Source organism: Ictalurus punctatus, chromosome 28, assembly GCF_001660625.3.
Source record: "Ictalurus punctatus breed USDA103 chromosome 28, Coco_2.0, whole genome shotgun sequence".
NCBI lineage: Eukaryota > Metazoa > Chordata > Actinopteri > Siluriformes > Ictaluridae > Ictalurus > Ictalurus punctatus.
Genome location: NC_030443.2, coordinates 10780212 through 10794660, shown reverse-complemented (window position 1 = coordinate 10794660; position 14449 = coordinate 10780212). Strand labels below are relative to the sequence as shown.

At 37.8% G+C, this 14449-nt stretch overlaps 2 protein-coding genes across 3 annotated transcripts; one reads left to right on the top strand and one right to left on the bottom strand.

Moving 5' to 3' along the window:
• Positions 1-1389: 1389 nt before the first annotated feature.
• Positions 1390-3326, bottom strand: gig2o (grass carp reovirus (GCRV)-induced gene 2o). Its single transcript, XM_017460696.3, has 2 exons — positions 3197-3326; positions 1390-3087 (listed from the first exon to the last, which is right to left on the bottom strand). The coding sequence occupies exons 1-2, from the start codon at positions 3270-3272 to the stop codon at positions 2441-2443; spliced, it is 723 nt and encodes a 240-aa protein (XP_017316185.1). The 5' UTR covers positions 3273-3326; the 3' UTR covers positions 1390-2440.
• A 1784-nt stretch (positions 3327-5110) lies between these two features.
• On the top strand, positions 5111-13933 carry pou2af2 (POU class 2 homeobox associating factor 2). 2 transcript variants are annotated; one of them, XM_017460695.3, is made up of 5 exons: positions 5111-5262; positions 8006-8106; positions 9413-9455; positions 9606-9910; positions 12594-13933. In XM_017460695.3, the coding sequence occupies exons 1-5, from the start codon at positions 5250-5252 to the stop codon at positions 13011-13013; spliced, it is 882 nt and encodes a 293-aa protein (XP_017316184.1). In that variant the 5' UTR covers positions 5111-5249; the 3' UTR covers positions 13014-13933. The 2 variants fall into 2 exon arrangements, with proteins under 2 accessions (XP_017316184.1, XP_047007784.1); XM_047151828.2 differs by lacking the exon at positions 5111-5262 and adding an exon at positions 9123-9215 and having other exon boundaries at positions 8029-8106.
• The last annotated feature ends 516 nt before the right edge of the window (positions 13934-14449 follow it).

Sequence of the window (14449 nt, the reverse complement as noted above, 5' to 3'; positions counted from 1 at the left end):
GCACGTCACCAAGCACACGGCGCGGAACATTAGATAAGATACAATACGTTATAGTAGGTTAGATTAGTTTAGATTCCACACGATAGTTTATCACAGTCATAAGCTTAGTTATTGCCCATGTCATATTCCATGTTAGATTAGTGCACTTAGTCCACGCTGGTTTCTCCGCTCCCAGTTCCCGCTATAGTTTATGTTTCTTGTTTTGTATATCGACCCTGTATTCCGTGACTACGACCTTGATTCTTGCTTTGCCCCATGTATGCCTGTTTTCTGATCGCCTAACCTTTGCATGTTTGTGGATTATGTTTCTGATCACGATTTGGATTTACCTGCCTGTGTCTCACATTCAATAAACTGTTTAAATGCATTTGCATCCGTCCCCATCTTCGTTACGTCTTGAGACGTGACAACCAGCAAACAAATCCAATAGAAATTGAAGCTTAACACCAGCATATATGGTACTGCACAGAATGTCAAGAAAACTTTAGTCATGAAATTAACTTACATGTTAATGTAACAGGAATTAATTCAAGCAGGGCAAGTCAGTGATCAGGGAATTATCATACAAATACAACTAAATCATAATTTAGGCTATAGTAGGGGTGTAACACAATGCCATTATCTGTATTTGTATATGCATTCACATCTTGATCTGTATTTGGATTTCAACCAGAAGTGGATGTGGTCTAGACTGGATTATATTTTATATGTGATAACATTCACTATGCCTTTGGAAATACTAAAACCAGGTTGATGGGATAAGAAGTAATTTATGCCTTTGGAAATACTAAAAACAGATTGATGGGATAAGAAGTCATTTGTCATTCACAAATTATAACAGCAAATAGAAATTTGCATAACATAATATCATTAAACTCCTGAACAGTTCTTCAGCTGCTTCAATTGAGTTCATAACTGGTCTCAACCAGACAACCAGGAACTTTCTGGCAAGCTTTCTATCTAATGTGACTGAGTAGGCCTAAGCGAGGGAACTATGTATCAGAACAATTATTTCTTTTCCAAGTCAGTTGTTTATACAGTTGTTTAAACTATTGTTTATAGTAGACCACAATAGCCATCTAATAATATTTTTGTCAGATTTACTTCAGTTTTTGGGTTTATGAAATTACAGAAAGATCTACTATGAAGCTGTGACACGTTGCTGCTGCACGTCTAAACAGAGTCCTGCATTACAATATAATACCTGCATGATTTTCCGGAATATTTTTTTTATTAACAGTGGAGAATGTTCAAATAAGAACAATGAAAGACATACACAATTAACATACATGTTAATATTTTTCTAATTAATTAAATAATAATGTTTTTTGGAGACCCAGCAGAGATATGCTGTCTTGTGTGCACTGCATGTCAGCTATGGAACAGACATTTTACAATAAACAAAAACATATTTATTTTGTGAATTTCAGGCTAGTTTGTACAGAAATATGGCAGAGATATGTGATTAAGGCAGTATTTGGGTCAGGCTACAGGAGCAAATCACTGATAATAGACAAAACAGAACCCTCTGTGTCTCCTATTCATAAACAAATGTTGTGTTTGTACCGCGACCTTAGCAAGTATGAAAGCAAAACTCTCCTACTTGAGTGAATTTTTTTTTGTTGCATACTGTGGGATTCTAGTCCCATTGAACACCTCTATTCACATCTTGATACTCTGTGAACCCTTCTGGTGAGCTTTCTAAATGTATTACTAATTGGTTCATGCCTAAGCTATATAATAATAATAATAATAATAATTATTATTATTATTATTATTATTATTTTAAATTAGGTTAGTTAACACAGTGATGAGTCATATCATCAATTATCACAAAATAAAGAAAACATAGATATAATTTACATTCACAGACAAAGAAACTGGCCATCAGAGACAAAGCAAATTCTAGCCTAGTATATACTATTATACTGTGCACAAATGCATCATAGAAATACCCTTCATGTTGTTTTTTGTTGTTGTTGTTGTTGTTCTTGTTGTTTTCAGTTTTGTCTGTGAGATGTAAACAGTAACATAATTGTCTGAGTTGCACAAGCCACAGTGACTGACCACCCATATTCTCAGAAAAAAAAAATAGGCTGTTAAATTCTACCTTTCCTTGTCGATGACGTAGTACATTTGTATTGTTAATACTATCTCTAACACATGGAAACATTGTTAGTGTAGGCCTATTTTTTAAAGGACTTACGGTACATAAATGAATGAATACGTTTTAATGTAAAGCTTTAAAAGTAAACTGGGACAAAAGCTACAAAGGAGTAACCTTAAGCGTACCACCTAAGCGACAAGGATAGATAGTACCCTTTTATTCCCTGAGAGTGCAGAGTTGTGTTCAGATCCCAAAATCCATCCCTGGGAGGCCTTTAGTTCCGCATACCTGACTGTGCTGGCCCTCCAGTACTGGATGTAGGGAACTAACCTTTCACTGGACATATTGCTGCGCTGTACACACATGCTCTTTTTCAAATGGACAAATCCTGCCCCCGCACGCCCAGCAGTCCCGCACGTCGTGCGGTAAGTCCGGAGAGCTCTGGCGGCATGCTGGACACTCGTCGCTGCTCACGTGTCTGCGGATGAGGTTACGCAGATTGCGTCGTTTCCCCTCGTCCACGCAACACGCCACGTCGACCACAGTGATGCGTTTCGTGTCCCACACGCAGTCCTCCTCTCGGCCGGATTTGATCGCTGATATATTGCTGTGTGGAGGCACCCATGCGCAGTCGTAGCCGTCGTCGTGCCAGGTCGTGCGCAGTGGATGGTAGTCGACGTCGATTTTTTTAACTTTGCCGACGTTGACCTTGAGCTTGAACACAACCTGGTCGTTCTTGTCAGTTCGGAGCGGGTAGCACTTGGCCTTCTGGATGTTGCGGCTGACGTACACGCCTTTGCCCAGCATTCCGCGCGTGGACTGCTTGAAGCCGTTGATGATGATGTCTTTGGCGTTGTCAATATGTGTGCCATGAAACATTGTGTAGACCCGGCCGGATTCCGGAGCTTCATCCTCTGAAAGTGTGTTGCTGTCTTGAACAGCGCGCCAGCCTGCAAAACGCACAGCACCTTCCATGAACTCTGGTTAAATAAAAACACACAAAAAAGACAAATCTGTAACTACAGACAGACTGCTACATAAAAGACTAATTAATCTAAATAAATCAATAGAGACGAATCAAAAGCTAACTTCTTCCTGGTTTTCTCGACGCCTGTTTTTGCTTTCGTTTTAGTGTAAGTGCAATGCAGTCAATCGGGAAATGCATGAATAGCCTGAACACTGTTGCCCTGGCTGTTCAACATTTGCATTATGGTATCAAAAGAAACTGAAACTGTTTGCAAATTAATAAAATGTAGATCTGCGTTTTCATTTAAGTTGGACTCGGTTATATACTGGTGGTGACATTTTAAACTGAACCAATTCATGTACAACACTCAATAGGCTGTATGCCATGCCATAGCTTTATTTTTAATATTTATAGGATGTGTTCACTTATACTCATTATCCATCCAACCATCCATTTTCTGTACTGCTTATCCTACACAGCTTAGCCTGGAGGCTATCCCAGGGAACTCGGGAGACCTTGAACAGGAGTATGTTAATTCTATGTTTTTATATTGTATAGCATCTGCACCAGGAGGCATCAACATCATGAATCCATGGACGCAACTTGCATTGTGTCAACAGGCACATATTGGGCCCCTTCATACCAATTAAACATTGTTTGGCATAGCCTATCTGAGTAATGATGTACAGTCCTTTATGGCTACAATTTGCCGATATTAAAATGGACACTTCCAGTATGACATGAGAGTTCAGTGAGCAGAGTAGACTGTGAGGCCTATGAGACACCATCTGATGTGTATATATATATATATATATATATATATATATATATATATATATATATATATATATATTGGAAACCTTTTAGTCAATACTTTGTGCTGCCTCCCACTGCCAAGATAACAGCCCTTAGACCATTCCTCCATATTGAACCTCTCCAGATACTTCGCTGGTGGACTTCTCTTCAGTTCACCCTACAGGTTTTCTATGGGTTTCAAGTCAGATGACTGGGATGACCATGGCAGGACCTTGATTTTGTAGTCAGTAAACCATTTTTGTGTTGATTTTGATGTATGTTTTGAATCATTGTCCTGCTGGAAGATCCAACCACTGTCCATTTTAAGCTTTCTGGCAGAGACAGTCAAGTTTTAATTTAATATCTGTTGGTTTTATGACACCATATATCCTAACAAAATGTCTAGGTCCTCTGGCAGAAAAACAGCCCCAAAACATTAAAGAACCATCACTATATTTAACCATGGGCATGAGGTACTTTGCCAAATGGCTACCTCTCTGTGTGCTCCAAAACCACCTCTGGTGTTTATTGACAAAAAGCTCTATTTTGGTTTCATCTGACCATAGAACCCGATCACATTTGAAATTCCAGTAGTGTCTGGCAAACTGAAGATGCTTGAGTTTGTTTTTGGATGAGAGTAGAGGGTTTTTTTCTTGAAGCCCTTCCAAACAACTTATGGTGATGTAGGTGATTCGGATTGTAGTTTTGGAGACTTTCTGAACCCAAGACACAACTAACTTCTGCAATTCTCAAAACCATCCATTTGACCAAAAATAATCTGCAACCAAATTCTATTCAGCAGCCAAATTCTATTTCTTTAACAATAGCGTAATACAACATGCCTCCCGTGGGAATAAGTGATTCAATCTGGTAACCCGTGTGCAAGACAGCAGCAGCTATAGTGCTTGGTTTGACAGTATAAGAATTGTGCCGTTGTTAACAGGAGGAAAATCCCCGTCCTCTGTGTGCTCATGGGACATTTTCACAGAGACTGTCTAACATCTGTTTATGAATTACTGTTGCAAATGCTGAAAACTAACGTTGACTGATATGTCATGTCTGCTATCCCTTATCAGCCCAACACGTGTGTCCCATTTTTCCATTTTGCTGCAGCATGATTCGACCTCCTCTAATCTAGCATGTTAGCCTGGGATGCAAATAACCAAGAAACGTCCTGCAGCCAATTATTTGCATGTACACAAATCATGAAGGCTTGATCAGGGCCACCAGGAGGGAGGTATAAATATATGGGCGCGCTCACCTGGGCCTCTGTGAGCATGTCTGCATAAGGCTTTTAAATGGCTCACTGTATCGCTACTGCTGGACTAGAAAGCCAAAGTGACCTCCTGCAAACACACTGTCGCCCGTAAGCCACAAGTTATGATGGAGACAGGTGAGAATTTGATTCATTTCAATGTATTTGCTCTGTGCATGTAATAACAAGTTCTGTCTAGTTATTATAGACCAGAGATTTATTTTGTCAAGCACAAACTATATTTAATTAACAAATTGTGGTGGGCTATTTCTTGTAACAATTTTTGTAATAATTTAACTCGGTTCACTGCGAAAAATAAATAGCACTAAACTGACTTTCCTTGTCACTTGGGCAGTACCTAAAGGGTACATCTTGTTTACCTTTTATATGGAATGTTTACATGGGAAAATACATATAGTGCACCTTTAAAAAAATTTAATTTATATAAATAGTAATTAAATTGATGTTTTAGGTACATGAATCCTTTCTAAGTAAATGATTCACAAGTATATACAACAAGGAACGGTACTAAATGTATTAAAAGTACAACAAGGAACGGTCCAGTTTAGTACTATTTTTGGGAGTGTATGAAGAATTAAAAATTTAAGTATGATTTGTAGCAAAAACACAAACATGACAACGATTTAAATGCTGTTTATTGTTAAAGAGAACAAAAGATGACATACAGTGTGACAATTTTCACATAGCCACAAATATACAGAAATACATATAGGGGTTTAAACAACTGCATTCATACTTGATTTAGGTTGCACAAGTAATATAAATGATACAAAAGAAATGAACAAAATACTTAACAGAAATAGGATATTATTTTTTTGAAAATTAATTGTAGCCTAGGTCTCTGTGTTTCTAAACTAATTTCCTTATAAATTAGTCTAGACCATGTTTTTTCATCAGTGTTTGATTACACACACACACACATACACACACACACACACACACACACACACACACACACACACACACACACACACACACACACATACAAATATGCGTCAAAAACAAGGTTGATTCTACAGTGTTCATATACGTCCAACTGTTTAAAATCTTGTAATCAAATACTATTTGACCGTGTGTGTTGTGTACTTCTTAGTTGTGAGATTTACTTTATTTTGTTATGGTTTGGAATTCCTTAACTTGACAGACAACAATGTATAGGCTGGTGTGTTACTTCATGATTGCATGCCTGCACCATGAACATAACACTTGGCAGCCATGTAATGTATAATATACATTAGTATTTGGTTATTGATTGAAAGCATTAAATTGTAGAATCTAATATATCAGCCAGTATATTTTGGCATTAATATTCAAAACCCTCTTACACTTCACTGCAAGGAATTATTGATTAAAAGTAGTTTTAGAACCCACAAAATTTCTGGCAACTGGGCAACAAACAATAAAATTGTGATTCAAGTTTCCCACTGTAAGGGGTTTGGGGAACAGATGTTTGGAAATATGTCATCATACTCTTTTTGCTTGCAGACACACTTATGAAATAAGGGCTAGATCTTCTCATGAAACCTTATATTTGTGATTATAGAAACACTTAGGTGCCTGACATATATTAAATAATAATAATAATAGATGATGTTAATTGTTCTGAAGTTTGCTTATTAATTTTATGAAGTTTAGAATTTTTGTCTTGTGATATTCCACAATATATTTTTTTTTTTTACTATAGTTCAGTTTCCAAACATAAATACAAAAAGCGAGCTTAGTTTATTAAATCTTATAGCATCGTTTTATACAAAAAATTGACACACTGATCAGATGGTTTTGTTATAAAACCTAGTTATGCTATTGTTTTCTTTAAATCCTCTATATTGTCCACCACTACCATATGTGCAGTAATCCCTCAGTTTCTCTGTGTGTGTGTGTGTGTGTGTGTGTGTGTGTGTGTGTGTGCGTGTGCGCGTGTGCATGTGTGTGAGTGTGTGTGTGTGTGTGTGTGTGTGTGTGTGTGTGTGTGTGTGTGTGTGTATGTATGTATGTATGTTATTTAATTACCTTCTAATGATAGATTTTCTATGTTTCACATTCATGTTGTTGTTTCTGTTACCCGAGTCACTAAGCTGTACCTGACTCACTACCAGGAAGGATTATTTCATATTATCATGATTCCATGGAACAATGTTTTACTTTATGAGACTAGTGAGTGTGTTACTGTAAAACAATTGCAAACATATAAGATCACAACAACAAAAAACAATAATCTGACTAAAGTTTTACTTTACAGTTTTAGTCAGATTCCTCTTTTCTGTCATGCATTAACAGGGAAGAAGGAAGTGGCGTGTTTTTCTTGGATATGTTTCTTTGAAAAGTTTTTTTTTTCCTTAAAAAAGGTCCAACTAGTCATTTAATCTGTTATAGGACAGAGTTCCAAACCCTATGTATGTTTTGTTAACATACATAATGAACAAATATTATTGCTGATGTTGTTCATTTTGAGGTTACAAATGCTTCTGGCTTTTGTACATTTTATGATTATGAAAGCAATAGTTGAAATTTGACATTATGTTTCCCAGGCATCTGGGTTTCCCAAATTGAGTTGAATATATATCTTTCATTCTAGGATTAGATTAAAACTGATCTTGTTGATGCCTAACATTGTGAAGTGTCTTGTTACACATGGAGTGTATGAATGCTTGAGGGGAAAAAAGTAATAATAACCTGTTGATGCTACACCACACCTTAGGTGTTTGTGCCAAAAAAACACAACAAAATAATTGGGGGGAAAAAACTTAGTTCTGGTCTCAGCCTAAACATTGTTGATCTTCTGATTAAATCAGTTGAGTTAGTTGTTAACACTTTTAGGGTGTGGCAGAAATGTATTTAACACACATTTTGTATTCATCAGAGTATTCTAAGAGAGTGTACCAAGGCGTCAGAGTCAAGCACACAGTCAAAGACCTGCTAGCTGAGAAACGATCAAGGCAAACGAATGTACCACGATTCAACGTAAGTTTTCATTGTTTTGTATTTCTAGTCTAGAATTTTCATAAGTATATACATACTTATATATAGTATTTTCACATTACTGACATACAATCATATCATCTGGAAGCTGGTCACATGAAATGGAAGCACTAAATAGTATGGATTTCAAGGAGAAGAAATTCAAGTAAAATGTAAGATTCTCATGTAAAATCCAGAACTTTGGAGAGTTGTAGAATTCCTATAATATAATGTGCTACTTGTGAGCATTGGCATGTGATGGATATGTTAGATGTCTCTTGTCACCACTGAGAGATCGGTATCAGGTGCACCTGTCCGCACAAGCACTGTCTTCCTGAAAGGGTCCAGATAAGTGGAGCATTGTTGCAGACAGACGGTTAAATGTAGCATTAGGTCACTGCCAAGACCTTAACCTCAACCAAAGACAAACAAAATAGATCATTCCTTGTGCTAGGCTTGCTGCTGCATGTACATACATACATTCCCTTTCCACTCCCTTCCCCCTCCTTACTTTGTACTAATGGCCCTAATCGTGCTTCATGCAAATTTCTCACGGGCAGCGCATGGCAGTGACACACAATCATGCCAAAGTCAGAACCAGTAGTGATCTTCTTAAGTATTTTGTTTCATTTAGAAAATTAGCACATCATTTAAACATACCTTAGGATAAAATACAGGTCTCATTCTTTTTAGAATGAAGAGAATTAATACTCAACAACGGTACTACAATCCATAAAGTTATCCTAAAATAACTATTTGCCTCTTTATATGTATATCAACAACACAAAAGTCCCCCTTCTCTTTTCTTCTGAGTATTATCTATTGGGACATGTTCCTAGTCATCTGATTATTTCTTTAGACCCTCAAGGCGCATACAACACCGGAGGCAACCGTGTACACTCACACACACACGCACACACACACATACACACATGCACACACGCACGGGGTGGTGCTATTGTGACACTGGCAAATCACATTCAAATATCCTACCACAAAATTTGCCTGGCTTTCAACAGAATCAGCTTGTGTACTAGAGCCTTCCTGTCTTCGACTCTGTGTTCGCACTGGCTTTGTGAAAGCAGAGTGGCACGCCGGGGATTTCATATTCAGTGAGCCACCAAAAACTCATCCACCAACGTTCTGTAATGTTTTGTTACACTGTATTGTCTAAAGCACGCCACTGCCTTTTTGACAGTTTATACACGTTATTGGAAATGTGGTTTAATAGGATTCTGTCTTCTTCGTGACTACCACACTTACCCTGAAGGCAATAATAATTATATCTATAAATTTATGTGGTTTTCAGGCTGCAGCCAGTTCCTCCCAACCCGCTTTTGTACAAATGCCAGGTGAGGTCATCTTGTCTGTGATCATCTGATAAAGCTCCTACACACCACTATCTAATTAAACTTGTCCAAAAACTGACTGATGGAAGTGATGACAGAGCTAATTCACTGACATTCAGTTTAGCAACACTGACTTCCTGCTTCCTCCTGCAGGTGCTCACATGCTTCCTGGATACTACAGCATGCGGAGGCCTTTCCTGCCCGATTCCGAGCTGTGCCACCCAATGAAGCAGTACTCCTCAGACTCATACTCCTCTGCTCTGGGCAGCAAGGCCTTCTCTTATGAGCACTCGTCCAGCTACCCCTCTTTCATCGACAGCTACTACCAACCAGATTCATTCGGAGATTACAGAAGTGCGACTGCTTACACAGCTGGTGGAGGGTCACTGTTTTCCCCGTCTGCACTGTCTACACTGCTGCCTTCTCTGTCTGGCGAGACATCATCGCATCTTCTCCTGGTACTGAGCTGTCAATGTATAATGCTGTATAGCAATGTAATTATTATACAGTCAGTTTCTTATAAATATATATATATAGGTGCATCTCAAAAAAAAATTAAATTTTTCCTTAATTTAATTCAGAAAGTGGAATTTCCATGTATTCTAGATTTATTGCACATAAAGTGAAATATTTCAAGCCTTTTTGTTTTAATCTTGGTGATTATGACTGACAGTTCATGGAAATCCAAAATCCAGTATCTCAAAATATCAGAATAAAGAATTTATAATACAGAAATGTCGACCTTCTGAAAAGTATGTTAATTTATGCACCCAATACTTGGTCTGGGCTTTAATCCTTTTGCACGGATTGCTGCATCAGTGCCTTGTTGCATGGAGGCAATCAGCCTGTGGCACTGCTGAGATGTTCTGGAAGCCCATGTTGCTTTGATAGCGGCCTTAAGCTCATCTTTATTGTTGGGTCTGGAGTCTCTCAGTTTCTCTATGGGGTTCAGGTCAGGCGAGTCGGACGGTCAATCAAACACAGTAATACCATGGCCAGAAAACCTGTTACTAGTTGTTTTGGCAATGTGGGCAGGTGCTAAGTCGTGCTGGAAAAGGAAATCAGAATCTCCAATAAAGCTTGTCAGCAGATGGAAGCATGAAGTGCTCTAAAATCTCCTGGTAGAGGCTGCATTGACTCTTGACTTGAGAAAACACAATGGAGCAACACCAGCAGATGACATGGCACCCAAAATCATCACTGACTGTGGAAACTTCACACTGGACTTCAAGCAACTTGGATTCTGTTCCTCTCCACTCTTCCTCCAGACTCTGGGACCTTGATTTCCAAATGAAATGCAACATTTACTTTCAACTTCCCCATGATTGTGGTTGTGTGTACTGAACCAGACTGAGAGATTAAAGGCTCAGGAAACCTTTGCAGGTGTTTTGGGTTAATTAACTGATTAGAGCTCTTCTCAGATCGACATTTCTGTATGATAAAATTCTTTATTCTAATATTTTGAGGTACTGGATTTTTATTTCCATGAGCTGTAAGCCATAATCATCAGGATTAAAGCAAAAAAGGCTTGAATTATTTCACTTTATGTGTAATGAATCTAGAATATATAAAAGCTACACTTTTTGAATTAAATTACAGGGAAAAAAATACTTTTCCACAATATTCTAATTTTTTGAGATGCAACTGTACATGCTAAATCCTGACATCCATCCATCTATCCATCTTCTATACCGCTTATCCTTCACTTCAGGGTCACGGGGAAACCTGGAGCCTATCCCAGGGAGCATGGGGCACAAGGCTGGGTACACCCTGGACAGGGTGCCAGTCCATCGCAGGGCACACTCACATACACATTCACACACCCATTCATACACTACGGACACTTTGGCCACGCCAATCAGCCTACCATGCATGTTTTTGGACTAGGGGAGGAAACCGGGGTACCCGGAGAACATGCAAACGCCGCGCGCACACACAGGGCCACGGTGGGAATCAAATCCCCAGCCCTGGATGTGTGAGGCGAACGTGCTAACCACTAAGCCACCGTGCGCCCTAATCTTGACATTATACTTCTAATTATTAAGCGCCCCAGAAAATTGGTGTTTCAGAGCTTTTTGGAACTTTTTTTGCACTGTTATGGACATTAATGATCGAATATGATAGTATATCTAGAAAAAAAAATGCAAAAGGAAAGTTTGAGAGAGTTATTCGTCATTTATGGGGAAATTATTACATTCTTTGATGGTGCATATTTGTGCTAACCTTCATGTTAGTCCAATTAAATGCTATCTAGAAGCGTATTACTCTGCAAAGCTCTCATTTAAATTCTTCACTATTCTCCATATTTAGCTAGTTTGTTAAGCTACTGTGAAGTTTGTTTAAATTCGGTAGGGTTGTCACACATCACGACTGCTATTGGCTGTTGTGTATATCAGCCAAATATTTCTTAATGCTGTCACTCTGACTTCAACATACAGGGCTCTTTCATGTTATGCTTGTTTACAACATGACATTATACACTGTCACGGTTGCACTTTCAGAAAATTCTGAGTGAAGATGAGAATGTTTTTTTATAAATTGGAATCTTGTAATTATTGTAATTCTGTCATGAGATGAACAGATTAGAAACCCTTAAGTGGACTTACTACATTAGAATCAATAACTCAATTGATATTTTTAATCCTGATTAAAACATTCTTGTTTAACATGACCTATTTTTAATTATTTTATGTAATTTTTCATAATTTGGAGCCATTTTCCTAATCAATTCATTAATGACTGTAGATTGTTTCATCATTCAGAGTGTCTTTCCATGTAAAGCATTGTGAAAATTTGGACCTAAAATGAAAAGTGTTATATTAACAAGAGTTAACATGAAATTCTAGGCAGGAGAAATGCTAATTTATAATGTTTTCTTAACCCTTTGTCTCAGTCTCATTATTTAGTTTTTCACCATAAAATATGGTATTCAGTATCTACAGTGATTACTTACTACAGTAAAACTAATATGAGAAGACTGTAGTAACTTGTCGTTGAAGTTTAAGGGGTTAAAAAGAAAAGAAACAGAATATAAATTTTTTCGAGAAAGTCAACGAGAAATAAGGTGTAACACATTCTTTCCAAAACATAACGTCATGCTGTCTTTGTTATATGTTTTTTCCCCTCACTAATGTTCCACAGAGAGATCCATGGGAGCAGCCTTCAGAAGATCACGTCAGTCAGCCGGAGGTTCTTTGCCCTGAAGGCACAGCCCCGGTGGCAGATTCCCCGTCTCTGGGTGCTGATTCGGGCAGCTCCTCTCCGTATCGGCTTTCGACGAGCCGCAGCAGTGGATCTGTCCCCTCCAGCTCCCAGCCTTACACACTGCAAACACTGGAAGACGTCCATTATCCAGCAGCCAGCTACAGCTCAGCTTCCAGCTACTCCTGCCCTCCATACATGACTAATCCAGGCGATCTGACTGTGGTGAAGATGGCATCTGTGTCTTCAGATGAGGCTGGCGGTGGTATTGCGTCTCTCAGTGACACCACTGCTCAAGGATGGGCCAAGGATGATGGAACCAGCTCGTGGATGCCCTATGAGACCAGGAGGGCTTTTTAAAAGTTTCTGAGGCACTTAAGTGGATGGAGAACTGAACTGAGGAAGAAGCTTGAACCTGAAATATGGCACCCCAAAACTGGTGGATTTTCAGCTGAAGTTTCCAATGAGCATAAAAGCCTATATCAATGAGGTCTATAGCTGTGAAACAGCTACATTATTATTATTATTATCATTATTATTATTATTATTATTATTTTGTAGATGTTAGTCATTTTATTTCAAGATGACCTCAAATGAATACAGGTTCCTGTTGGATTTATTTGCCATTATTATGAATAGCTCTAGCAAATAAATTGGGAGGATTTAGTAATCAATCATCTTTCAATAATCTTTTAAGAATAATTGGTACTGACATATTAAACATGCTTCAGACAAGAGATATGCACCGATATTAAGGCTTAGAGCCATTGCAGGTGATATTTTCTAATATGTGTTCATACTGACCTTTTAGTTTCATTTCATTTTAACATTTTATAGATGATAATAGATCAAATTAAACAGGTTCAACTGCTGCAAAACTACATTTTGTCTCTCCAGAAATTGCATTTTCTCCTTCCTTGGACAGATGCATGCATGCCTGTCCATCTGAAACTTGGGTTAATTATTATATAATTATTTTTATATTATTACTGTCTATACATATTTGTTGAGCAATAATAGTAAACTGGTACTGTGATGGTAAACAAAAATTATCTGCATCTGTTTTAATACTGTTGTGTATCCCAGCATTATGAGGGACTACACTGGACTGGTCACAGGTAGTTAAGGTAGTTAAAAAATAAATAAATAAATAAATAAAATTTTACAACAAAATTAAGAGAGAGAGAGAGGTTTTGCAGTTCATTTTGTTTGTCTTATGTTCTTGTGTCAAGAAAAAATATCCAAGGAAAATAAAAGACTTTTTGTGTAGTCACAAATGATGCATGTGATTTTTAGACACTTGTTTTCTCAGCACCAGACATGTTTACATGTTCTTCGTGCAGGTCACACAATCAGTACTACTTTCTGATAGGCCCATGTGTTCTTTTATATATAGCGCATTGTATATTTTAGACCAGTGGTTCTCAAAGGTTTTTTTTTTTTTTTTCATTACAGTAGTGGAAATAACTACCACTATTATCAAAGTTATAGTATTATACTGAAGTTTTTATAATTGTTAGCCTGTTTGCCAGGTCACTTGATTTGAATGGGTTTAATCCAAAACTCGGTAACTCGAAAACAATTATTCAGACAAATAACCAGAATGTTATTATACATATTTAATGAATTGCCTCGATGTTTAAATAATCGGACGTTTAGAAAATAGTTCAAAATGACTTCACGGTTTAAAGGTTCCTGGTCAAAAACAAACCCAGCCTTAGAGAGCATTTAGCTTACTCACTTGACATCTACTGGGCGGGCGATTCGTTGCTATGACGCCAAAACGTTACTAAGCT

What these genes read in the sequence shown, in the direction of transcription:
- gig2o (XM_017460696.3), bottom strand. Translation starts at nt 3,272, where the DNA reads ATGCATTTCCCGATTGACTGCATTGCACTTACACTAAAACGAAAGCAA. An exon ending in GTCGAGAAAACCAGGAAGAA is followed by an intron (nt 3,088 to 3,196) that starts GTTAGCTTTTGA and finishes TTATTTAACCAG; the next exon opens with AGTTCATGGAAGGTGCTGTG.
- pou2af2 (XM_017460695.3), top strand. An exon ending in CGAATGTACCACGATTCAAC is followed by an intron (nt 8,107 to 9,412) that starts GTAAGTTTTCAT and finishes TGTGGTTTTCAG; the next exon opens with GCTGCAGCCAGTTCCTCCCA. An exon ending in CGCTTTTGTACAAATGCCAG is followed by an intron (nt 9,456 to 9,605) that starts GTGAGGTCATCT and finishes TTCCTCCTGCAG; the next exon opens with GTGCTCACATGCTTCCTGGA.